Source organism: Manis javanica, chromosome 12 (genome assembly GCF_040802235.1).
Source record: "Manis javanica isolate MJ-LG chromosome 12, MJ_LKY, whole genome shotgun sequence".
In the NCBI taxonomy this organism is placed as follows: domain Eukaryota; kingdom Metazoa; phylum Chordata; class Mammalia; order Pholidota; family Manidae; genus Manis; species Manis javanica.
Window position 1 is genome coordinate 40,130,797 of NC_133167.1, and position 27,608 is coordinate 40,158,404.

The following is a 27,608-nucleotide window of genomic DNA, read 5'->3' on the forward strand; positions in this document are numbered from 1 at the left end:
TAAAGAGATTCACTTCAGTGTCTTATAAATTTACCATGTATGAAATCATCATTTTTTAAATCTTTAACATTCAGCATAAGCATGTGCGCCTTTTGTATCTGTAACTCTGTGCTCATAAAGCCCTGGTAACCAAGGAACCATATTGTGACTTCACACAGAATCCTGTTAGGGTTCTACCCCTGAGCATGCTGGTAAACCGGGCCTTTGTGAGATAGGCTCTTCTACAGGGAGTTTGATTCAAAGTGTGTTTCTTCACTAGGACATATTTTACAGTGCGATTTCTTCATTCTAAAAGCAAAGGAATACATTTCCAAGCATATTTTCCACTGCGGTTTCATTTAGCACATTGTGTTGTTTCTCCTAGTAAAAGGGGAACTCGAAAACAATTCTACTTGAGTTGATCTTACTGTTTCTAATTGGTGATGCTGCCCAGAAGAAGTAAGTCTCCGGAGAGGCCTGCACTTTCCAGGCCGCCTGAAAGCTATCAGCCCCACGCGAACACTGGGAAGGAAGGAGCTGCCTCCGCTGCACTGCCCAGTGTCACTCCCAACTCCACACGCCATGTGACCTGTGCGCCGACCCGGACTTTGAGGAGATCTTCTCAGGAGATTGGAGACTCTGGAATCTCTCTAAAGACTCTTTTCAATGCTATTAAAACTATGGAGGGAAGGCTGGAAGGTAAAATAGACAGTCTTGCTTCAAGACCATTAATAAATGATGAGTCGCCAAATTTTCTTAAAGTGAATTCGGTAAGTGAAGACCACAAATTAAATGGTAAGGGAATTCCAACTTACAACACAATGAAGCAAAGTAGTAACAATAACAACCCAGAAAGATAATGTTTGGAGGTATGAGTAACAATAAAGAAATCAGGTTCTTCACAAATAGGAAAAACTGACGAGGTAGATTGAAACCAGTATTCTGGCTATCACATAATTCATTTTTATTTTGGACATAGAAATACCAGATTTGCCTCAACAGTAACCATTCAGGTTTTTAATTTTTTTTAAATTTAAAGGTATCTACCTAACCTTAATATCTGCAGTAAAATATTTAGAGAAAGTCTGATTTTAAGAGAGAAATACTTTAAAGCCCTAAAAACTTGAACATGGACAGTATTTTCCAAAGAAAACTTTTTAGAGCATCCATCTTTGTTTGATACATAAAAATAGAAAGTACTATAGCTTGTCTTCTACAGTTGACTAGAACATTTCTGTGAACATTTTTTGCTAGTGGCCTTATAAACACTAGTAAAATTGTGTTTATAAGAAGGTTATAAAATACAGTCTGCTTTTTGTACCTTTCTAAAACAAAATCAAATAGGTTTTTAGAACCTACATATTGGCAGCTTGTGTACTATTTTTGGATCCTCACAGAAAAAGTATTTTAAGTGTTACAGGTGAAAAGTTTTAAAGAAGTGTAATAACCTTGAGGAAAGTGTGGGGAAAACATTCTTTTTTGCTGTTGGGAGTATAAAATGGTACAACTTCCTCTGAAGGGCAATTTGGCAATATTTATTACTTTCCCCCACAATTGTACTTCTAGGACTCTTACCTACAGATACACTAGCTTGTACATGTGACATGTTTACAAGGTTACTCGTAACCATGTTCGGTAGCAGCAAAACACTGGAAACAACCAAGATTCCATCAATAAGACACTGGCCAAATAAATCATTGTGTATCTATGGTTTGGAATACTGCTGAAAGACATATATACAATACATATGTGTGTATGTATAGTTTAAAACAAGATGCAGAAGAGTACATGTAGAATTTTACTGTTTGTGTTCCAAAGGGGTAGAAGAGAAAGAATGTATACACTTGTAATGCGCAGATACCTAATTCACAATACATTGATTTTATATAAAATCAATTTACATTTTTTTAAAAACTTAGTTTTGCATAAGGAAACTCAGTGTTTGGGAGATTTTACACTTCACTCTTATGTACCTTAAGTGTAATGTGAACTGTGCTTTCTACTCAAAATAACTTTATGAACATTTCATTTTCAACAAAAGTGAAAGCAGAAAAAGGATGGCCTTTTCAGCACACAGTGCTGGAGCAACTGGGTAGGCATATGCAAAAGCAAACAAAAATCCTTTGATCTATACCTCACACAGTATATAAAAATTAACTCAAAATTGATCAGAGCCCTAAATGTAAAACCCAAAACTGTAAAATGTTTAGAAGAAAACAGGAGGAAATCTTTGTGACCTTAAATTGTGCAGATTTCTTAAGCGTTGACATCAAAAGCATAATGTCATAAAGGAAAAAGATGATAAATTAACAGCTGCGCTTTTCAAAGATATTGGTAAGATAATCAGAAGATAAACTATACACTGGAAGAAAATGTTTGCAAATCACCTATCTGATAAAGGACTTGCCTCCAAAATATGAAAAATTCTCAAAACTCACTAGGAAAATCCAAGAAAAAGAATGGCAAAATATTTGAACAGGCATCCCACCAAAAAGATAAATTTGGGCGGTAAATAAGGACTTGAAAAGATGTTAAACACTAGTCGTTAGGGAAATGCAAATTAAAACCACAATGAGATATGCCTCCATACCTATTAGAATGTGTAAATTGAAAAGCTGGTCATACCAAGTGTTAGTGAGGATGTAGAACAACTGGAAGCCTCATACACTGCTAAAAGGAAGGTAATGTAATGCAAACACTTGGGAAATAGGTTGGTAGTTTCTTTAAAAGTGAAACATAACCACTACAGTATGACCCAGCCATTCCACTCCTAAGTATCTACCAAAGATAATGAAAGCATACGCCTGCACAGAAACTTGTACACAACTTTTCACAGCATATTTGTTTGTAATAGCTTAAAACTGGAAATAATTCAAGTGTCCAGCAGATGAATGGATAAGTAAATTGTGGCATATCCCCATAATAAAATACTATTCAGCAACAGAAAGGAATGAACTATTGATAAACACAGAAGATTGAATGAATCTCAAAATAATTATGCTGAATGAAAAAAGCCACTCAAAAAAGTACATACGATTACATTTATATAAAATTCTAGAAAACAAAAACTAATTTATTGTGATAGGAAACACAGATCGGTTGTTGCTTTGGGTAGAGATGTAGGAACAGGAGGAGAGAAGGGAGAGATTACAAGGAGGCATAAGGGAACTTTTGGGATGATGGAGATGTTCAGTGTTTTGACGATGGTTTCAAGAGTTTATACACATGGAATATACACTGTAACTATACACAGCTTATTTTATGTCAATTATACCCCAGTAAAGCTGTTACAGAATAATGTGAATGTATTACCTATACAAAAATCAGTTGTATTAAATAACATTATATTAAATTCTATATAGAAATAGAAAACGGTGGCCAGGGGATGGGTTTGGGGAGATGTGAATACAAAGAAATACCACAAGTGAAATCTTTTGTGGTGATGGAATGGTTCTGTATCTTGACTGTGGTGGCATTCACATAATAATGTTCATAAAGCTATGCACATGGGCACACACACAGATGAACAGAGGTTAAAAAATGGTGAAAACTGAGTAAGGTCTATAGTCCACTAATCTAACTAACAATAATGAACCAAAGTCAATTTCCTGGTTTTGGTGTTGAACTACAGCAATATAAAACATCACTCATCAGAGGCAGGGCAAAGAGTACATGGGAGTCTGCACTTTTTTTTGCAACATCCTGTAGGTCTATAATTATTTCAAAATAAAATTTTTTAAAAGAGTGATGTTTAGTATGAAGATCACCTGAAATGATTGTGTAGATACAGCAAGTGTTTTGAGATATAAATATCTAATTCTTCTAATAAGGGTTCATTCTTCTGTGATACTATTTAGTACTTAATCATCTTTGCTTTTATTCTATTCATGCACTTACATTAAATTTTTCAAATTCCATGATCATATTTCTCTGTAATTTTACATCTTAGCTTCATAGTCTTATCTCCTTTACCCCTTATTCTGTACTTGGATCATCACAAACCATATATAAGGCTTGTCCATGTTTATTCAGGTTTTTTTTTGCTTTGTAGTTTTCTTTAAAGGGAAAACAATGAATAATGCTGGTTCTTATTTATAGTAAGAATATTTAAACATTTTAAGTTTGATTTCTAAATTGCTGCATCTTATTATGCTTTTGGAAAAGTTACCATTCCTTTTTTTCTACCAAGGAGAAATCCATTCTTGAAAAGAATGAGGAGGAGCTCTCACAAACAATGAAGTGTCGTGTTATAGCCCCGAGAGAGACTCAGAAGTTGAAAGGAGACCTCGAGGCTTTGGAGGACGGGGAGAATAAGAAGGCAAGGCATCAATCCTCTTTGAAGTCTCTTACTGAGATGAGGCTCTTATGAAATCTTTTGCAAGACATAATCATTTCTTGTTACTTTACTAAGAAAAAAATGAGGATTGGTAAAGGAAACTTTAGAAGACCTTTAAAATACTTCCCTTAAAAATATATAACTTAATTCCAATTTTTTAAATTCCTGTCTCAAAATCATCAAAAGTCCAAATTTTTCTGTTGAAACACATCTGACCTAGGTAATAACAACTTCTGCCTACTTATGTCTTATTAACATGATATAAAACTGCTATGATTTCATATTGTTAAATCACTAAATGCTTTCTAGTTAACAGTGTATTTGCTTGATGGGAACAGAGGTCACAGCCCAACTTGTCCTTGACAGCAGCTACTATATTTTCCATCTCTGAAGAGGGTTGTGAGTTACATCATTCTTCAGCAGCTTCTACTTTATTTTTTTCTAAAAGAATTGATGAGTTCCACATGTGATTTGTTCTTGCCCCCTGTCATAAGAGAGCTGAGCAGGCCCAGCGCAGGCCAACATGGGACCACCGTTAGACCCCAGAAGTTGTCGATCCTGAAGTCTCCAGTTCCAATATGTGCTGGGACTCTGACAGTTGTTGGAAAGCCCTGCTCAGTCTCCATAGGATCCATAGGATAAGGGGTCTAGTTGTCTTTTTCTCAAAGACACAATAACATAAACAAAATAAAAATGTACTTTATTCCTTGGAGCATTCTAATATGGCTGGTTTCCATGCTCTTCCCTGGAAGTAAGGGGACTGAGCAGCAGCAGAGTAACCAGAAAGCATCAAATATTTTTGTCTTGTCTCATTATCTGTTAGGTGGGAAACTTTCAGCAGCAATTGGCAGAGGCTAAAGAAGACAACTGCAAAGTTGCACTCATGTTGGAGACCATGCTGACTTCTCACAGTAAGATGCAAGCTGCTCTGGAAAAAGTACAAATAGAGCTTGGGCTGAGGGACTCAGAGATTGCAGGCCTCAAGAAAGAAAGGTACGGGAGATTATTTTTCTGTCTTTGTACTTGTGATTTTCTAGTGCATAGGAAGGAGCACGGTGCCATCAAGAAACAAAGTCACTTTATAGAGCTTCCTTTGTGAAAAACTCATGGTGTTAAAAGAACTAGCAAATTAGGGAAAATACAGAACTAGAAATAACCCTGATTTCTGAAATTCAAAATTCTCATATTTTGTAGTGATATAAAAGAGTATGTATTCTAGAAATTCATGTGATACGTTGCTGTAATACCCTTGCTGTATTCTATACCATTTAAACCTCCCTTTAGGGCTACAGAATAGTAATTGTCAGGATAATTGAAGCTAAGTGCCTACTTAGGTTTGAATTAATTATCCATTTATCAGTGTCCTATTTAAAGATTAATAATTATTTTAGAACATGCTGAGAACAACTGCTAGCCATGTTTTATAGGTAGACTACTTGGAATGTTTCAAAGTTACATAAAAGTTTCCCTTTTAGGTTAATGAACAAATGGTCTGAATTTAGGAAAACCTCTAAAATAAATTGTAGTGTCTTAGTGGTACATGTTACCTCTATGCTATGGGCGTACAAGTGAGTTTTATATACTTCATTGTGCTGCTTTATTTTTTACATATTGTGTGTATCTGAGCTTAAAAAAACAAAGTGATGGTTATTAAAAAGATTTACCATTCATAGTAAAATTCTCGGTAGCTGTTGTTTCTAGAAGCAAAGACAGCAAGACAATCCATCCAGAGGTGATACATTTTTGTACTAGGGATACACACACACACACACACAGCACAATAAAATTACCAGCCCATGGGTTAGTTGTTAACACATATTGATAGTTTAATGTACCAAGGCAAATTAAATTACAGATGGGACAAATTTTAATCCACAGAAGCCTCAGTTTCTTAATATGAAGCCGAGGCTGCTGATTGTCACCTGTCAACTCTCAGATACTCTGAGCATCTGTAGCCTACTCCATATGCTACGCGGGCTTCTTGTAAGAAGAGTGCCCTGTAGGTCCCAACAGTATTATTCCCGGGTGGTTCTTTTCTATAGTTACCTATTCTGTGTTTTCCAATTTTAGGGCTCTAAATCAACAGAGGGTGCAAAAACTAGAAGCAGAAGTGGACCAGTGGCAGGCGAGAATGCTTGTTGTGGATGCCCAGCACAACAGTGAGGTATGGGTCAGGGTTTTATAGATAATTTTTATTTATTTATTTATTTAATTGTCCTCTTGTATTTTAGAAAAATGGAAAAAAACAATTGGTAAATTTCCTTCCTATTCAAATCTGTGCTTTGGACAGTGACATAATTACAAGTGGGAAATGCACCTGCGGTCTTATAGTGAGTTTCACAGTTATGCCTAGTTCTCTGTGTCTTATATGGTCCACATTATTTTCATTTATTAATGCATAAATGATTGTAGAAGGTAAAGGGCTTAGAGATTAACTTTTATCTCAGGCAGTAGTAGCTAGAGTGATCCCACTATTAATAAGACACACACCTGTGTGTGCTCACATGTATACACACACACACACACATGAATATACAGCTGTATATAGGCACATATACAAAACATGGGTAGTTCATATAAATAAGCTTTTTCTGGAAGGATATACAAGGATATACAAGTTGTCAGTTCTTATCTCTCTAGGCAGCAAGACCAGAAGGTCATAGGATCAGGAGGGGGGGATTCAACTAGTCTAAAATTTTAAACTTAGGATAAATTAAGTTGACTATTTTCCAAAGCTCTCTAGTGATCTAATGGAACATTACCCTTCCCATTCGTTCTAAGAGTTTCCTAAGCAATGTCTGTAATAAGTTCCCACATACATATTCTAGGCATCTGGAACCTCTGGTTCCTGTTCCAATTATTGTTTCCACCTGATAATAAAGTGTAAGGAGTGAATATATGATGTTATGAACTTCTTGCATCTATTATTGTGGAATTAAAAACACTTCTTTCAGATGAAGACTCTACAGAAAGCTCTAGATGTAGCTACAGAAGACAACAGGAAACTGGCGATGAGCCTGGGGCAAGCTCTCCAGACAAATAATCACCTGCAGACAAAGCTTGACAATGTTCAACAGAAACTGGAAAACAAAGAACTGGAGCGACGCAGTTTGGAAACGTTCAAGTAAGGGCAGTGTAGTCACAGAGAAAGTAGGGAAGAGCCTCAGGGGGAGTAAGTTTGGCTCATTCACATAAACCAGAAAACCCTTGTCTCCTACTTTGAGATGATACCCCAGCAAAGAGCCATGGTAAGAACAGGCAGGACCGAGCACAGCAGACGCCGGCTGGCTGGCGTGTGGTCAAATGGATCCCCTCGTCAGCCCTCCCCTCAGCTCGCTGCTTTTGACAGGAAGGACTGTTCCTGCCAAGCCTCCTCCGTCAAATCCTTATGCGTCCTTTAAAAGTATGATTTGGAAAAGGAATAACAGCACAATAACTTGTCCAGGAGTGGGTGACTCCATCTAAGCAAATGCTAAAACAGTAATTGTTTTCAGTTTTGGCCTGAGGTTAGTTAGAGCAAACCCATCAAGTTCAGGTCCAGCTACCAAAGCCTTGTCTTAAACTGTGTCTAGGTAAATATGACTTAGATATTAATAACTTTCCATGAAAATGTTATTAATTAAAACCAAGGGAAATGCACTGTGCACATAGATCTTTATTCCTTTCAGGTAGTGAACATTATTGATATGGGAGACAAGTGTAAGCTAAAGCACAGAAGGTATTTTTCATATTTGAGATCTGGCCAGATGTTGCTCAAGACTATTCAATATTGGTTTAAGACAAGAGTACAAGAGTATGTATTTCACTGGTTTGGTTGGATCCTTTTATATTGAATGACTTTTTGTTTTTAATGCTACAGGTAAATGTTTTTTTTTTTCCTTTTGTTATGAGCTCCAGATCAGTGTGGTTTACCTGGTAATTGATCTCATTTGTAAATCACACACCTTTGGACAGTTGCAAATTCCCCTCCAGGTATTTCTTACCTCCTAAGATGATTTCTAAAGTGATCTATCATCTGTCTTTTTCAAAACAGAGAACGGATGACAGAAGAGTCCAAAATGGAAGCAGAATTTCACGCTGAATGCATAGAAGCTCTAAAAAAGCAATTTCAAACAGAGAGAGAAACTGCAAAGAAAGCAGTGCAGCGGGAGACAAGTGAGGTATGGCGTCAGGGGACAAAAAGGTTTCTTCTTAGGTCAAGGCCTTTAAGAGGAGAATCGGCTCTAAGTGTTAGGGTCCGGAGTCGACCACCTCTCAAATAGACAGAAGACACTCACGATAATGCAAGTCACACAGCGAGGTTTATTTCCAGCTAGCTGGGGTCCAAGTGTCTGCCCGGCGCAGCGGGTTTCAACAAGGACCCAGAGCACTCAAAGCCAGGGGTTTATATGGCTTTTTCAAAAAGTACTTACTCACAGTAATTTTCCATAATTTTGGGCTAGTGCCACATCCTGGGGGTTAAGCAAAAGCAAGATAAGACCACTCCTCAAATGTTAGGGTGGTTCAGCAAGAGAAGCTGACCAGAGTGGCAACTGCCCACAACTCGCTATGCACGATTAGCTGACCAGGGTCGCAGCCGCCCACAACCCTGTGTCTATGATTAATTTGTTTTTCAACACCTGTTTATCAAGCAAGCCTTACCCAGTTCCTCCTTTCCTGAGTCACATACTCAGAAAATGGCTTTTCGGCCTTGAAGATGGCCATTCTCATGCTAATTCATTCTTACATTCCCCCCTTTCTGTTGTTACAATGAGGAATCCTGCTCATTTGTAGGGCAGGGCAGTCGTAGGGGCCCACAGGAGCGGGCAACTTTTCGTATTGTTGTCTCAAGAACAGGAGTTGGACGGTATTAACACGGTCTTTTACAGAATTAATAAGTTTGTTTAGAATGCAGGGGCCAAAAGTTAAAATGAATATAAGTAAAATTAATGGGCCAACTAGGGTAGAAACTAGGGTGATAAACCAGGGAGACCTATTAAGCCATGCTTCAAGCCAGTTTTGTTGTGCTTCTCTTTCTCTCTTTCTTTTGGTTAATCCTTCTCTTACTTTAGCCATGGATTTTTTTACTACTCCTGTATGATCAGCGTAAAAACAGCATTCTTCTCCTAGCGCAGCACATATTCCCCCTTGTTGGAGGAACAATAAATCAAGCCCTCTTCTATTTTAGAGTACGACTTCGGATAGGGAGGTGAGAGATTTTTCTAAATGACTAATGGAGGTCTCTATTCTCTCTCTATATCTTCATCTATGGCTGCTCTTGGGGATGTCATACCTGCTTGTTGAGTGGCCAGAGAGGCTATGCCAGTTCCGGCCCCAGCTAGTCCTAAACTGAATAGAGTAGCAATGGTTACAGCAGTGATGGGCTCTCTCTTATCTCTTAGGCTCGTGTGTCTTTACTCCAATGTGAATATATGCTTTCTTGGAGTGGTAGAGGATGCGGGGTATCACAGTCACTAGGATACAGAACTCTTTAGAAGCATTAAGGACTGAGGATGAGAGGCACGGGGTGAGGCCAGTCATGGAACATATCCACCATCCATCACTTCCTGGGGTTAGCCACTTTATGTTATTCCAACTAGGGGCGGCATTTATGGAAGTGCATAAACTTTGTTTATCCTGTGGCACTTTCCCCAGGCAGGTCCCTTTACCGCTTATATGCTGTAGAGTTAAGCCTATTTTACGGTCTCCCCATGAACACTGAGAGGGATTCACACTAGTTAATACATTATAAGTGGCAGTTAGACCTATGGCTTCATAAAATGGAGGCTTTATATCATAACACAGCCAGCAGGAGGCTGTGAAGTCACGGCTGGTAGCATTAAGGGTCTCATACATAGCGTGCATCAGTTTCCATAGGGGGTCCTCGGCAGCCTGCACAGCAGGTGCCAGGGGGGTCACAGAGGTACCTCCTATGGAGATGAGCCCAGCCATAAGGCCCAGCATGGCGAGCAAAGGAGAAGTGATTAGGTGATTAGAGGTGCTCACAACCACACCTCCCACCAGCACTGTATTGTGGATAAGAGTCTGGGGTTTTGTTACCTTTTTTGGGGTGTTCTTGTTATCTGGGCTTTTAGTAGGGGCGGGAGGAGGCCTGATTTGGACTTATTGGACTCATTACCAATACCTGATTTGGGCGGAGGGCGGGAGAAGCTAACACTAGATTTGGACCCACAGGAGCTGTGACTATCACCTTGGTTCTCAATTTGATCTGGAGAAGAGTTCCAAACATAGGTTTCTGATAGAGAAGTAGGCCCCAAGTTAACCCTGATAGCCATCGCTTGTCTCTTTTCCCTTCTTCTGTAAACTGGAGCTTTACTAGATTGCAGTTAGAATTGTACCGAGTTCGGGTGCATGGCTTAATAAATGAGAGAGTGCTGAGGAGCGGGGTTACTTGCCATTTTTGCTCTCCATCATTGGTGGTAACACAACTCCATTGTGCACAGTAAAGGGACTCAGCTCCTCCACACTGAAGCCCCTCTGGTCCTTCCCGAAACCCAAGACATGCATAAAACCCATTTCGACTTACAGAGATCCGGCGCTGCGCACTTTACGCCAGCTTCCCCCTTTCATTCCTTCAATGTCTGCTACCTTGTCTACGTTCAAGTACAAGTCAGGGAACCAGGTGTTTAGTGGGGCCGTGCTGGAGGTTTCATTGAGGGTTTTACCAGTTTTTCCATCCATCGGGATCCATGTCTGCTTATAAGGTCGATGAGGGTTGGTCTCTGCATGGTTTTCTTTCCAGTTGTTGAGTGGGGTCAGGACTAGTAGCCACTTCATCATCAGGCTGGGCGGGAGGTTCGGGGTGTTCTCGAGGTCTCGAGATCTGTAGTTTCAGGGGGTTATCATGGTGCCACCGCACGGTCCACTCTCTGGCTTGTCTTTGCTCTGGCTGGGTGGCTCAGCGCACGTGGGAGTGGTGGACCCAAGGTCCAACGCCATCAACCTTTAAGGCAGTTGGGGTAACCAGAACAACTACGTAAGGACCTTTCCATCTTTTTTCTAAGGTTTGGGTCCTGTGCCTCTTTACCCATACCCAATCCCCTGGGGCGATGCCATGTTCTGGGTTCGGTGTGTCTCTTGTCTCATACAAAGAGCGCACCAAGGGCCAAATCTCATGTTAGACTTTCTGCAGGGCCTTCAAACTGGCTAGATAATTTGGGGTTACATTAGGGTCTTGGTCCGGCAAGGCACGGACAATAATGGGGGGTGGTCTCCCATATAGAATTTCGAAGAGAGTCAATCTGTGCACATAAGAGGAGTTCCGAACCCAGAAGATAGCACAGGGTAGGAGGGTCACCCAGTCCCCACCAGTCTCAATGGCTAATTTAGATAAGGTCTCTTTCAGGGCCCAATTCATTCTTTCTACTTGCCCTGAGCTCTGGGGATTATATTCACAATGTAAATTCCAATTAGTCCCCACCGCTTGGGCCAGTCCTTTTAGGATTTTACTGATGAAAGCCGGACCATTATCAGACCCTAAAACCTCAGGGACCCCATATTGGGGTATGATTTCTTCTAGTAATGCCTTAGCAACAACCTGGGCAGTCTCTCGTTTCATGGGGAAGGCTTCTACCCAGCCTGACAAAATATCAACAAATACTAGCAAGTACTTATACCCATACTTCCCAGGCTTTACTTCAGTAAAATCTACCTCCCAGCTCCGTCCCGGCCCCCTCCCCCATACCCTTGTTCCTGTGTGTAGGGGTCCCTTCCTACTGGGTCTCATAGCCTGGCACCCAACACATCGGTCCACGATTTCCTGGATCTGGACGGCTTGTTGTGGGAGCTTAAGGCGGGTGGACTCGAGAACTGTCAGCAACTTTCTCTTTCCTAAATGGGTGGCTTGGTGCAGGTTGGAAAGGAGGAACAGTCCTAGTTTTGCTGGCAGTATTAGTCTTCCTTCTGGGTCTCGATGCCACCCATGTTGATCAAGCTCTGGGCAGTGGTGGTTTTGGATCCACTGGAGATCTTCTGGGGTGTAATCAGGTCGCGGGGACAGGCGCGGAAGCTCCAGTGCTGGCAGGGCGAGTGCCAAAGCTGGTGAAGCTATTGCCGCCTTTTTTGCGGCCTCATCTACTCACCAGTTTCCCTCAGCTTCCGAGGTTCGGGCAGACTGGTGTCCAGGGATGTGAACCACTGCAACTGCCCAGGGCTTTTGCACAGCTGCTAGCAACCTCTGTACCTCTGGGAGATTGTGTAGTTCTTTCCTTCTGCTGTAACAAAGCCCCTCTCCCGGTAGATGGCTTCATGCACATGGACAGTGCCGAAAGCATAGCGGCTATCGGTGTAGACAGCCACCCATCTCTCTTCAGCTCATTCTAGCACCTCTGCCTGCGCAATCAGTTCAACTTTTTGGGCTGAGGTCCCCGGGGGAAGCGAGGCACTCCAGATGACATTCCCATCTTGGTCCACTACTGCCACACCTGCCCTTCGCATCCCGTCCATGATGAAGCTGCTTCTGCCAGTGTACCATACCAACTCACTGTTGTGAAGGGCCATGTCCTGGAGGTCAGGGCGCACCTGAGTGATCTCTGCCAGGATTTCTTGGCATTCATGCAGGGGGACCTCTAGATCTGGGGTCAGCAGAAGGGTGGCTGGATTTAGAACAGCAGGTTTGGCATAGATGATCTGGGGTGCATCCAACAGGAGTCCCTGGTAATGGGTCAGGCGGGTATTAGTCATCCACTTACCAGGGGGGTGCTTCAGGACTCCCTCGATTGCATGAGGAGTTACCACCTTTAGATGCTGCCCAAAGGTGAGTTTGTCTGCGTCTTTTACCATTAGGGCCACTGCGGCGATGATCCTTAGACATGGGGGCCATCCTCCTGCAACTGGATCAAGTTTTTTGGATAAATAGGCAACCGGACGCTTCCATGGCCCCAGGTGCTGCATTAGCACTCCTTTTGCTATCCCCTTCCTCTCATCGACAAAGAGGGTGAAGGATTTTAGGGGGTCTGGTAACGCCAGGGCTGGTGCCTTTAAGAGGGCAGCCTTGAGTTCGTCAAAGGCCTTTTGTTGATTTGGCCCCCAGGCCCAGGGGGCCTTATCTTTGATTACTTCATACAGGGGCCCTGCTTTCTCAGCATACCCCAAAACCCATAGTCGGCAGTAGCCTGCCGTCCCTAGAAACTCGCAGACCTCTCGGACTGAGGTCGGGACTGGAAGCCTAAGAATAGTCTCTTTCATGGCCTTTATTAGCCATCTGGTTCCTTCGCTTAATTCATATCCTAGGTAAGTGACTGTCTGCCTGCATATTTGAGCCTTCTTTGCACTGGCTCGATAGCCCAATTGTCCTAGTTCCTGGAGGAGGTCTCCAGTGGCCTGTCGGCATTTAGCCTCGGTGGGGGCTGCCAGAAGCAAGTCATCTACGTATTGCAGGAGTGTAACTGAATCATGGCTCTGGCGAAACGAGTCCAGGTCCTGATTTAAGGCTTCATTAAACAGGGTTGGAGAGTTTTTGAAGCCTTGTGGCAGTCTAGTCCAAGTCAACTGTCCATGGGTTCCCGTGTTGTCATCATGCCATTCAAAGGCAAAAATGTTTTGGCTGCTGGGTGCCAGGGCTATGCTAAAAAAAACATCCTTTAGGTCTAGGGTGGTGTACCAAACATGTGAAGGGGGCAAGTGACTTAGTAAGGTGTAAGGGTTGGGGACTGTGGGGTGGATGTCCTCGGTTCTCTTATTTACTTCCCTCAAGTCCTGGACTGGCCTGTAATCTTTTCCCCCTGGTTTCTTAACGGGAAGAAGTGGGGTGTTTCAGGCGGAGTGGCAGGGTTTCAGTATCCCAGCTTCTAAGAGGCAGTTAATGTGTGGGGCAATCCCCTTTCGCGCCTCAGTGGACATGGAGTATTGTCGGACCCAAATAGGCTGGGCCGAGGCTTTGACTTTCGACCACTGCTGGTGCTCGGTGGGCTGCCAGACCCACACCCGCTATTTCTGCCCATGCCTGACGGTACATTCTAAGCCAGTAATCCAACTCATGGGGCCACTCTGTAGGGGGAGAGGTGCCATGCATGGCAAACAGGCGACGCTCATCCGCGAGGGACAGGGTCAGGACATGAAGGGGCTGTCCTTGGCCGTCCATCACTTTGATGCTGTCCGGCTCAAAGTGGATACAGGCCCGGACCTTGGTTAGGAGATCACGCCCTAACAAGGGGGCCAGGCATTTAGGGATAACCGGGAAGGAGTGGGTCATTTGATTGTGGCCCAAGTCCACCTGGCGCTTACTGGTCCATCAATAAACTTTGGACCCAGTTGCCCCTTGCACCAGGCTGGTTTTCTGAGACAGGATCTCTGTAGGCTTGTTTAAAACTGAGTACTGGGCTCCTGTGTCTACCATGAATCCCATTGGTTTCCCCTCTACATACACAGTTACCCAAGACTTGGGGAGGGGACCCGAGTCCCATCTCCCCTAGTCACTGTCCATTCCTGCCAGCAAAACCTGAGCGTCTTGTCTGGTCTGGCCTGGCACTTGGGGCATTCCCTCTTCCAATGTCCATATTCTTTGCAGAATGCACATTGTCCCCTATCTAGCCTGCGCTGCGGTTTCCAAGGTCGGGCCGGTCCGGTTGGACCTGGTCTTCCCCAGGCTGTGCCTTGTACCCCTGCCAGCAGGATTCCTGCCATCTCCTTATGCTGCCTTCTGCTTTCCCTACCCAGGTGCTCTCTTCTATCCTAATTCTTTCCTTCTACTCCTGATTTTCTTTTCTGATCCTATCCTCTCTTTCTTCCGGGGCCTCTCAAGTGTTGAAAACCCTCTCTGCCACTTCTATCAGATCTCGAATGGTCATTTCCCCCAATCCTTCTTGCTTATATAATTTTTTCCTAATATCTGGGGCAGCTTGGTTTATAAAGGACATAATTATAGCTGACTGATTCTCCTCTGCCAGGGGGTCTAGAGGGGTGTACTGTCTATAAGCATCATAGAGGCATTCTAAAAATATGGCTGGGCTTTCACTTTTCCCTGGCATTACAGCTGTTACCTTAGCCAAATTGGTGGGGCAGCGTGCCGCCGCTCAGAGACCTGCCATAAGAGTCTGGCGGTAGACTCGGAGACGCTCCCTACCTTCTGCGTTCCCAAAGTCCCAATCCGGTCTATTCAGGGGGAAGCGCTCGTCCATCAGGTCCGGCAAGGTTGTCGGCTGTCCATTGTCGCCGGGGACATTCTTTCTGGTCTCCGTGAGGATTCGCTCACGTTCTTCAGTAGTGAACAAGGTCTTAAGGAGCTGCTGACAATCGTCCCAGGTGGGGTTATGTGTATGCATGACAGACTCAAGTCCGTTAGACCCCTTGGATCTTCAGAAAAAGGGGGGTTATGAGCCTTCCAGTTATACAGATCACTACTTGAAAAGGGCCAATACTGGTAAGATCGTTCCCCACCTGGGCCAGTACCTCCCAGGGCCCGTACGGGGAGAACGGGGGCCCTGGCTGAGGTGGAGGAGGACGGTTCCTCTTCTGAGGTCTCTTCCCTGTGCCTGCGGGGCCTTAATCCCCGCACTGGTCCCTGGGTTGGGGCTGGGAGGGCTGACGGGGAGGCGGGCGAGTGAGGGGGCTAGGGAGGGGTGGCCGCCTCAGGTTGGAGCGGCGCCACAGGCATGTATGGAGGGGGTCTTCTTCAAGATCTAGGTCTATCAGGGAGGGGTACAGGTCTGACCCTGCCTGTAAGATGGGTTTCTTGGATGGGTCCCCCGGGAGTTTCGAACGGGCCGTAAGAGTGGGTGCAGTCAGGTGGTTGGGAGCCTGAGAGATGGCCAGTACTCGAGGGGGGTTCCTCCGGCTTCTCGGAGACAAATGGCTTTAGCCAGGAGGGAGGACTTTCCACCAAAGCCTGCCACAACAAAATATAGGGGTATTGGTCTGGGTGGCCCTGTAATTCGGGCCGGCTGATAACACCTCAGACTCTCTTAATAATGTCCAGGGAAAAGGTCCCCTGGGGTGGCCAGCCCACCTTCAAAGTAGGCCATTCTTTAGAGCAGAGGGTATCAAACTTACCTTTCTTTATTTCCATGCCATAATTGTGAGCCTTGGTGCGGATCTCAGGGAAGTGGCTCAGGAGCAGGGTTTTAGGTGTTACTTGAGCCTGTCACATTATTATTACAAAAAGAAGCCAGAAAAAGACAAGGGACACAAAGCCAGCAAACATACAAATTCAAACCGAGTTTTCTAACACCCACCGGCCGGTCAGCCACACCACATCCACAGGCGCCGTCTCAATCACACAACCCTCAGGATCCTTACCTAGCTGTCCAAACGGCGTCCACTAAGGACGTCGTTCAGGCACCGCCTCGTCGGGGACGTCTCCCGCGACTTCCAGTAGTGGAGCCTCCAGGGTCGTTACCCGCTCCTTCCTTTCCGTGAGATTTCTCAATTGAGACAGGGCAGAGGCCTGTTTCAGACTCTCCGGTCGAGAACCTGTTTCAGTCCTCCCCTCTTGGAGGTGGCCAAACCTCCTGCCACGGCTTCTGAGTACACCTCGGTATCGGGGGATCGTCTGTCTCCCTGAGGAGGGATCTAGCAATTCTGTACGAGCCCTCAAAATGTTAGGGTCCGGAGTCGACCACCTCTCAAATAGACAGAAGACACTCACGATAATGCAAGTCACGCAGCGAGGTTTATTTCCAGCTAGTTGGGGTCCAAGTGTCTGCCCGGTGCAGCGGGTTTCAACAAGGACCCAGAGCACTCAAAGCCAGGGGTTTATATGGCATTTTCAAAAAGCATTTACTCATAGTAATTTTCCATAATTTCTGGCTTGTGCCACATCCTGGGGGTTAAGCAAAAGCAAGATAAGACCACTCCTCAAATGTTAGGGAGCTTCAGCAAGATAAGCTGACCAGAGTGGCAACCGCCCACAACTCGGTATGCATGATTAGCTGACCAAGGGTCGCAGCCGCCCACAACCCGGTGTATATGATAACCTAGTTCTTCAACACCCGTTTATCAAGCCTTAACCAGTTCCTCCTTTCCTGAGTCACCTACTCAGAAAATGGCTTTTCGGCCTTGAAGATGGCCATTCTCATGGTAATTCATTCTTACATAAGGTTTCCAAGAATGGCCAGAGTTGTTCTTTCGGTCTTCTAATCCCCCTTTGACCGGCAAGGCAGTTGCAATCAAGTCATCTCAGTGTCGTTTGTAAATCAACACACAAAAGAAACCAATTTCTGATATACAATTCTCTGCCCAGACTGGGACTGTTCCGATGAGAGCTTTTCCATCAGAGAGGGACAACTGAGTGGAGATAGAGGAATAAGGAGACTGCCTTCTGATAGATACCAAATCACCCGTTTCCTCAAGTCACTTAACATCCATCATGCATCTGCCTTCTGAGAGGCACATGCAAAGCAGCAGAAGATACAGTCCACGCTCTCGTGTGTGCTAAATGACCTTTGTTTAATTGTGATCTCTACTCAACATAAGACAAATAGGGAAAACATCAGAGGACCTTTCTTGGGTAGTTAGAGGCTGTGTACAATTTTGTAGGAATTTGAAGTAAGGGAAGGTTTGTTTTAGGCTGGTTGGGTGATAGAAGGAGAAGGGATGCCGAACCAAAGTACTGGATGACACTAGCAGAACTGACAGGGCTGGGACACTGTGTGTGAAAGGACAAAGCTTCAGTACAAATATGAACAAGACATGCAAGCAAACGAGAAGGGCTTGTCTCTATCAGAGCAGAGACTTTAGGAAATATCTGAGAAAGAGTGGTCGGCTTAGATGGGACAAGCTGGTAGATGGCCTTGACTACCAGAATGTTGGGTATGAACTGTTAGGTAAAACTGGAGCTCTGTAAGTGCCTGGGAAAGGGGTGGTGTGGTGTAAGTCCTTAGGAAGGTGAGTCTGATCGCATTGGAGAGTAGGCAAGAACAGACAGAAACTGAAGGCATGGCTCAAGAAAACTAGACTAGTTAGGTTTTAGATTATTAGGGCCAGTCAAAGCCATTCTGTTGAAAATAAAGAACTAAATTAAAAAAGCCGGTAGAAAAATCATCAGACACTAAATGTATCATGAACAAAGGGGAAGAAGGAATTAAAATAATTCCAGATATTGGTTGGGGTGGCTGATCTGTATTTTGCCAAAGTTGATGGCATTTAGCAATGCAGTTTACAGAGACCATTCACCAAGTCAAATTCAACTATTTGTATAGTGCTTTGTGAATTGCAAAGCAGTATGTAAATATTTAAAGTGTTATAAAAAGCAAATTCTGTGGGAAACAAAAAGGTGCACTGAAAATAAAGGTACCTTTAATCAGACAGCTGTTCAGAATACTTCGAATACTTAAACCCTTCTAGCAAGGCCCAGTGAAGACTAAGAACGTGACATCGGAGAGGACTCAGCAGCAGGGGCCAGTGCTCAGTACCCTGCTCAAGGGTCCCAGCTTGCCTCCTGTTAGCTGTGCGATCATTATCTGTGCAGATGGCAGGACTTCTGCGTGTCAGTTTCCCCAATCAAAAAATTGTAATAGTCACACCTTTTTTACAGGTTTGTTTTGAGGGTTAAATTAGGAAATATGTGACAGGAATGAACTATAGAGAGAAAAGGTACACATAATTTTTACTTCTTTGATATGTTAAACACTACCAGCCCTAGAGAATACCACCTTCTCATCTTCCCCCTTCTCAACTGCTGCTTCTTCCTAAAACTAAGTGGGTACACATGAGGAAGAGGGAAACTGTAAAGTGAACCAAGTAATGTCAAAAGATAAACTGAGACGTATTAAAAATTTGCTTGCCGCTTAACAGCTGTGAATGTGCATTTAAAGCTGTTAAGAGAATATAATAGCTCACTAGGGAGACTCCTATGATTACCGTAAGCAGGATAATTCCCCATGTCTGGAGTGTACTTCAGAGTCATGATCCTCAAGGCCCAAATCTATCAAAATCAAGTAACTGAAAGAAAGACCTCTTGGAAGGAATTACTTTGTTAAGATCACTGAATGAGCCAGTTGGCTTATATAGCTGAGTCTCAATCTCCCCCAAAAGTATCAACCCAAGTACAGTAAGTGGTGTTGGCCATAACGTAACCTCCTTGCTCAGCTAAAAGAGGACCAAGGGCTAGTCTATTATCAAGAAATTTTGGCCAGAGCATCTAGGGATTTTTCTTGGGCAGCTATTGCTTTAGCAGCAGATTCTGCAATATCTTCAAATGTTAAGGAAAGGTTCCTGATTGTAGCGTCCTTTGCACTTACTCCTAGCCAGAGCAGCAGGGGTCTGCCAAGGGAAGCCATCTAAGCAGGTAAACCAATTCCTTTTAAACTATGAATTTCTTAGTGCTGTTATCTGTCTCATGGCTAAAATTTTAAAACAAAACCTCTAAGATCTGTTTGTGCCTCCTGGTAATTCTTGTTTGAGTCTGACCCACCCATCCAACTACACTATTTTCAATTTGCCTCTTTATAGCAGGAAGAAGATCTTCAACTAAGATAGAAATAAAAAAATTCCTATGTTCTAGATTGAGAGCTGTGTGTCTTGGGGATGTTTAGTGCATCCTCCCACAAAAGCTTCAGAATGTTTTTCTTTCCCTCTTGATACATAGTTTCATTTTAGCTTAGAGCAAAAGGTCTTTGCAAAGTTCTTATCAGGTTCTGAATATCAGGGTCCAATTTCCCTAACTTCTGACCCTACCAGTTTGACCACACAGCTACTTAAAAAAACAAAAAAATCCTGTCAAGTGTCTTGCCAGGATTCAGCTGGGACAAACAGTAAATATTCCTGGGCAGTACTGAAAACCCTATGGACACAAGAGATACCCCCAAAGAGGGTGCCAAAAATCCTTTCCTCCCAAGATCCAGAGCTACTCCAAAAGAAAACAAAGACAATTCCCCCGAGAGCTGAGAACAGCGAGTAGAGCGCTAGCCACAAGTGCACTACAGCCTGTGTTCTCTTCAGCCATGGTAGTGGGGCCGCAGACCTCACACACTTCTCAGGACACAAAATGAGACAAACATGAAGGCAGTCGCTTTTCCCGGGAGGGAGAGGATCAACCACCAGCAGGTCCCCAAAAGCAAATTCCCGAGTCACAGTTCCAAGATCTAATTCTTACAGGTGTTTCTGACAGTTCTGTAAGAATTTGGAAAGGAAGAAACGACATGAAATCTCACATCCCTCCCTTCACCAGCCGCCACAGACAGAGGCCTGGGAGAGCTGATTCTAGTGAGCCCTTTGCTGGCTTCTGCCGGTTTTCTCAGGATCCTATCTGTAGGCTCTGGAGCCAGTGGGATATCCAAGCAAGTCTCATCCTGGACACCAGAAACTAGAGGAGGAAAAATAGGTTTCCCTCTACTCCTTACAGCGAGTGCTCAGCTGAGACCCTTTTTTCTCTAGAGCACCTCATAAATGGATAAGCTTATCAAGGTTAAAAGTTCCCCACTGTGGCCACTGTAATTCGAAATTATCTCTGTTTTAAGGTGAACAAGCAAACTTCTCTTCACCTAAGGCTTCATAGGGGACCCAGTCCAGCCTAAGAGAGACCCAGTCTGTCCCAGGAACCAGTCCAACTCCAGCTAGTTTCTAGACCCAATCTGGAGAAAGAAATGCTCCAACTGAAAGTTCATAACACAAAGCCACAGATTCTCGAGGGACACACGCCATGACCTCTAGCGGAATGGAGGAAGCAGGGCGCTCAGGGGCCAGTGGGTTCTTTGCCAGGCGAGGGCCATCAGGAGCCGCCTTTAGTTCCCTCCTGACACCAGACTTAAAAGTTTTAATATGCCTCAGTTTATCTATTAAGAGTTGTTTGAGTGAAAGTTCATTCAAATTTGCCAATCTAGCAGATAGAAATGAACTCTGAGGAGGTGTACAAAGTGAAAGGCTGTTACAGGTAGAAAGGAGTGGTGGGAACAAGGAAGCTAGACTAGACAAAAGCAGGTTGGTTACACAGGGTTACCTTCCTTCGCGCAGCCCGTGCTCCTCGGGCACCTCCTGATGGAGTGGTTTAGGATTACATGTCTGGGAAAACCGGAACCCTAAGGCAGGTCAGTTTGGTGATGTAGGGCTTCGCATAGGTGACTCCATTAGGGGCCTGCTGTCTTGTTTTTTTTAATAGCAATTACTATGCTATTTTTTCACTAGGTAAGTTATTAAAATCTTTAAAACAAAAACATAAAAATACATGTAATGATAGTCAATAACCGGCAAGTATTATAAACTACCACATGACTTATTTTCACTTCTGCACACGGGAGGTCACAAATGACAGAGAGAGAGGCTTAAGGCACAGTGACGAGCACTGAGCAGGGACCGTGTCCCAGGCCCCGCATGCTTCTCTGCTTCATCTCATATACCTGGTACCTGAACCTCATGAGGGAGGCTCTGCCCTCACTTTTCCAGGGATGAGCCTGAGCCTTAGGGAAGCTGATTATCCAAAATTGCTTGGCTAGTAGGGGAAGCTGAGATTTGAACTCTGGTCTGACTCTGCAGCCACACTCTTAAAAACCAGATGATGAACATATATTTACATTGTTTATCTGTTCTGAGAAAGGTTGTGTTTTTTAATGTGAAAAATTGCAAAAATCACTTTGTTATTCCACAAATATACTTTATCAGACATCATTGTTACTGCTGTATTTACCCTCCTTTTTAAAATGTCCAAAGGCAACAAAATACAAGGATAAAGCTAAACATACATAAACTTCTCTCGCTGAATGGAAGATCAAAATGTTCTAACTTTCCTTCTGGTTCTACAGCTCAAGAAAGCCCTCGACGAAGCCAACATCAGATCAGCGGAAATATCCCGGACCAACCGAGAGCTGCGGCAGAAACTTACTGAGCTGGAAAAGACACTGAACAGCAACAACGAGAAAATAAAGAATCAAAAGGACCAAATTCAGCTCCACTTGTCGGCTAGGGCGAATAATGCTCAGAATATTGAGAGAATGAAGGTTGTATGAGAAACGCAAAATCTCCCCACACTTCCCTAGGATCTGACAGGGAGGCAGCCAGGGGGTGGTGCCCCGGGGAAGTCGGCCCAGAGCACTGCCGGCGCCACGTGTTCCCTGGGAGCCTTGGCTGCACCGGGACGGACGGAGCGGCTTGCCTTGGGGCACCCTCTCTCCCCAGCAGAGGCACCGGCCACGCCCACGTTTGGTTCCGTATTAGCTGCCTGAGTCGCATTCTGGCTGCCCATCTGTGTCTCCCCAGGACTGCGCAGGAACCTGCTCTTTTGGGGTCAGAGGGCAGACAGGAGGGAGAGCCCAGCAGGAGCTGATGTCTGGGCCTTCCGAGGTTCTCTGTCAGCCTGTAGGTGAAAAGAGCAAGCCAGTCTTTCCACTGATCATCTGTCTTTGTTGTTTCCATATTTACTTTCAGCAAATAGAAACAGAATTGAGGCAAATGGAGCTAATTAAGGATCAATATCAGAAAAAAAACTATGAACAGGTAGATGATTTCCACAAACTATTTACCATTCACATAAAATCCCAAACGTGGACAGGTTTAACAACTACCTCCTCCTTTGTGCCCTACCAGTCACTGAGTATCCAGAAATTTGTATCTGAAATGGCTAGCCTACAGAAAGAGGTGCAGCTGTTGGCCAGGAGCCAGTATAATATGTCAACAGAGAATAAACAGCAAGAGCTGCGCCTTGAGGCAGAGCGGAACATAAGGCAAGAACTGGAGAATCGGTGCCAGGTAAAGGCTTCCGACGTTTCAGCCTGAAGATTATCATGCAATGTATGCCCGAGCTCAGCGTTAGAGCACCTACATTTTCTAGATTCTGTGGAAGAAAACAAATGTGAACTTTCATCTTAGCTAAGTCCTTAGAATCATAGTTATCTAGGAAGAAGCCTATAGCTTTGAAGAGCACACAAGCTCTCTGTTGTCGACTTAAAAATATTCATTTTAAATGCACATATGCAAAATACTTGTTACTAAGCAAGACTTCTGCACTGACTGTCGTTGTCTTTCAGGAAATTTGTCCTCCTTGGCCCTTCCCTGTGGGTCAGATCCTGCTGCTGCTAGGGTTTTTAGCTATTCCCAATCTAATGCAAAGCATGACATTATATCACTGAAAAGGGAATTAAAGAGACCAAGCTCTTTCCTGCCTTCCACCAGAGAATGTCTTCAATGAAAACTATCCCTCCAATTCTGGAAGGAGATGTTAGTCACTTTTTCTCAGGAGAATCCATAAATCAAAATCTGTAGTCATGCACCTATGTACACGGTAGGTTAAACTGATAATAGGTTTTATCTTGTATTCTGGTAGCGCCTGAAGTAAGAAAGTACCCCATCATACTTTCATAATTTCCCTGCCCACTTATACAATATGGAAGCTTTTTGTTGCATATGTTACATTGGGAGGTTGTAAAGATTTTTGTGTCATGTTTTCAGGAATTGGAACAAACTGTCAGATACCTGAAGAAATATAAAGAGGCAACAGAGAATAAACTGAAAGAGGCCAGTATGGAATCAGAACAGGTAAGCCAGACCCAGGGGCATAAAGACTTAGATGAACTTCCTCAGCCACAATGACCTTGAAATACACAGGTCAGTGTAGAATCCATCATTAATATAGTTGCCAGGAATACAAGCACCAGTAACATACCAAGTATAATCTGTTATAAAGAACAAGTAATTTTTAGATTAAGATTCCGTGTCCTGATGAGAATGCTGAAAGGTTAACCCTGAAGCCCAAATTCCTACCACTAAATATAAGAAGGGAAGACCACCATGTTTGTGGATTTCAGTGCATCATTTGATATGAAAAATAAAAGTGGAAGCTCTTTGTTCAATCAATAACTAGAAGTGTAAAGTAGGCCCTATTAATTTCTGAATCTGCTTTCTCTGTTCTGTTTAAAATCATAGATTAGAGCTGGAAAGAACATTTGAAATCACTAGTCTACCACAACCACCCCTCATTTTCCAGATTAGAAAACAGGTTCTTAAGCTTAAAGTGTCACATTGCCTTTGCTGTCAGTCGATCATGATTCAGCCCTTTTATAGCCATTAAATCACATGACAATGTGACTGTCAGGATGGTATGTGAAAAGGAATATGGGCTCTGACAAACATGAACGTGAATGCCAACTGTGACACTTACTGTGTCCTTAAGTTATATTTACTTTAACCAGTTTCCATATCCATAGAAGTCAGGAAATTAATACCTATTACTGTTATTCTGCATAGTGGCTCAGAATAAGTTTCAATAAATGTTACCTCCCCTCTCATTCACCATACGAGAGGGGACGTGGTATACAATGCCGTTCCAAGCATCTTTCCTGCCACCCCTGGTAGAGTGCTGGAGAAAGAGAGGGTGTGACTGAGGGGGTGGGAGCGTCACTGTCATCAGGATGCACAGACATATCTGGTAAATATTTTAGCTTTCTGGCTTTCTGAGGCAGATGACAAGTGCAGCTCTGTTTTCTTACCTTGCTATTTTGTACCCACACTGTGACCTGGCTAATATAAATACACAGTGGTACATATTTATTGAGGACTATTTTATGGCAGATACCACAGTAGGTGTTGAAGACATAGAGTAAAGAAGCCAGAGGATGTCCCTGCTCTCTGCAGGGTACTTGCCTTCTCCCAGGAAAGAAAGAAAGAAATATGTCGCTCTCTCAGAATTCAGAATCAGAAAGTGAAAATGCTATCCACGAAACAAATAGTCAAAGGGGGAAAACCAGTCATTTTACTTTTTATTCTAAAGGATATGTTCTGGAGATGTTTTTAAGCAACATTTGTATAAAATAAAATCCTGTAGGCTCTACCTTCAGAATACCAGAGTATCCCAAGTACTTAGAAAAGTGGCAGGCAGAAAAAGGCCCTTAATAAATATTTGTCAAATTAATGAATACTGATTCCAGATCACCTTCAAAGGTCGAATAACAGAGGGAGTATTTTCAAATCTAAAAAAGATAACTGGGAAGTTTAGCTCCTAAGCAAAAAATGTAAAATATTTTAATGATAAAGGATATAAAAAGAATACTACTTTTAGTCACCTGGCCCAGTTTCACTAGATCATTCTCTTGCTTTCATAAAGCACAAGAGAAAAATCTAGCCTCTACAGTTTAGGGACTTTGGAGACATATTTAGTCTTAGAGAACAGAACTCAAAATTCAAAATACAGCTTGAACTGCCACATTGATTTTCAATGCCATCTTACACTTCCATTCTTATTTTTCTCCTGGGTCCCGTCCTTCCTTACCTCCCATCCAGGAAATAGTAACAAATGCGTGAAAAACGCCAAGCTTGCATGCATTCTTAACTTCACACTCAGAACTCGCTCCCTCATCTGTTAGGATGTGTATTACACAAGTAAGCTGCAAAGACCTTGCAGTCAGAATTTGGGTCTTTTACATATCTAACAGCTACACAAAAAACTTTCAAGTGTTTGTTTGTTGTAATTTTTAATGATAACGTTTATATGTTCAGATCACAGCAAACCTGGAACAAGCTCACCGCTGGTTTAAGTGCAGGTTCCACGGCCTACAACACGAGCTGACAGAAAACCGGCTGCAGAGGCTGCCCCGGGAGGACAGGTGGCTGGGAGAGGTGCGCACGGAGGCCTGGCTGGCTTAAGCCGTGTTTGGATTTGTTCCTTCTCATATTTCTAACTACGGAAGTTCTTCTTTCATCTAGCTTCTCTCCACTTATCTTTAGGTTTCTTTTCACTTCTCCTAGGAAAACCAGTGAACTAAATTTCCTTCTTGAAAGTTCCACCTCTCCCAAACTGTCTGGTTTAGATCCACCCACCTTGATAAACAGGTGATACTCATTAAGACACAATAAGTCCTCTGCTCTGCAGACAGTTTGAGCACTGTTATATTTTCTTTCCAACAGAACCCAGATAAAAGGCAAGACATCATGTCCAGCCAGTCTGTTTTACATCAATGGGAAAATAACAGAATCTTAGACATGTGCCCAAAAAGTATCATTCTGAACTACAGAGAAAGTGACGCCCGTGACAGAGAAGCTTATTCATGTGCAGTTACACCACACTGATGCCTTGAGCCCAGCGACTAGGGCTGGCCTGTTTCCAGAGTCATCAGGACATGAAATCTTTGATGCGGGCTGAACATTTTGGACCTGAGTTTATCCTTTTATGGACTCTTTGTTTTCAATACAGAACTACCCCATCTTTTTGTCCCTTTCCCCTTTTTCCACCCAATAAACTTATATTGATTTGTTTTATGGTAGCTAAGTATCATGCAACAGATCTCCTATTTTTGTAGTTATACTTTATGAAAACATTTAGGGATGAACTAGTTGATATGGCAACTAAAAGATATGATATCCTGTTTCCATGTTACCAATCTATCCTGTTACCAATCTATCCTGTTATCTTGTTACCAATCTAACATCTGGTAGGCTATTCCTGGAAATAAAATCACCTGGAAAATGGTAAAAACTCTTCTACTGTCTTGTAAACATATACCCTTCTGTGCTGGGTGATTACCAGCACATCTTATAGAAGGTAGCTCAGACTGTAAATGTCAAAGGGAGCTGTAAATACAAAGAAGTTTATTGAGAACGGCAGTCTGCTCTGCTCCAGGAGACTTGGCTGACCAATGCAGGTGTCGCTACGTTAAATGTACCGATAAATTTAGCTTTATTATGTATTTCAAACACTGAGTGGTGAATTAGGTAATCCAGACAATATATGTAAACAGCTGGCATAATATCTGGCCTAATTGATACCCCAAAACAGTAGATGATGATACTATCAAGACCTAAACCAACTGAACAATTCTAAAATTGGAGAGAATATCAAATATGACCATCAGAGACATACTGAGTGGTGAGCTCATCTGATATAAAAAAATTGAGTTGAATTTCCTGCTTGCTGTGGTCAGGGAGAGCTATGTTGGTCAGGCAGAGTCCTCCCTGATCAGAGCAGAGTAATTTACACAGGGTTTTGGGAAACCATGGAGTTAACTCAAGGACTGGGAGACTTTCAGAGGCTTAAGTAGGTTGCCATCATCTGTAGGAGTATAGTTACTTGGGTGAGACTTGTTAATCGGCATTCAGAGGCAAGTTTACTGGAGTGCAGCCTTTTAACACATCCATACTGTGTTTGTGACTCAGAAGTTTGGGGCTTAACTGATCGGCAGGCTGGTAAAAGCCCCAGCAGGTTGTCTATAATTCCTGTGGGACTTATCCCTTTGGCCTCTTTATAAGGACACAGATCTTTGAGGGTATTAGAGAGTCATAACCTTGAAACAGCCTAACAAAGAGCCCCACAGAACAATTCACCTTAGTCCTGGGTTGGCACTGACAATCTTGGTCCTGAATTCTGCATAGCAAAAAAGATGCCAGTTACTGCACAGGAGAAATGAGCAATCTTAACAGGTTGTAACTATGTTGTCCC

General features: G+C 43.2%; 2 protein-coding genes across 6 annotated transcripts in view; one reads left to right on the plus strand and one right to left on the minus strand.

Moving 5' to 3' along the window:
* Positions 1–27,608, minus strand: part of LOC140845020 (uncharacterized protein C2orf66-like) — an 80,283-nt gene that overhangs the window by 29,695 nt on the left and 22,980 nt on the right. The gene's annotated exons all lie outside the window — the stretch shown is intronic.
* LOC140845019 (coiled-coil domain-containing protein 150-like) lies at positions 423–26,196 on the plus strand. The gene is given in 13 exon segments (XM_073218474.1): positions 423–749; positions 4,169–4,297; positions 5,139–5,308; positions 6,386–6,479; positions 7,270–7,439; positions 8,349–8,475; positions 21,988–22,182; positions 22,610–22,678; positions 22,769–22,930; positions 23,630–23,716; positions 25,673–25,792; positions 26,081–26,138; positions 26,141–26,196. Coding segments are annotated over 13 exon segments (1,764 nt in total).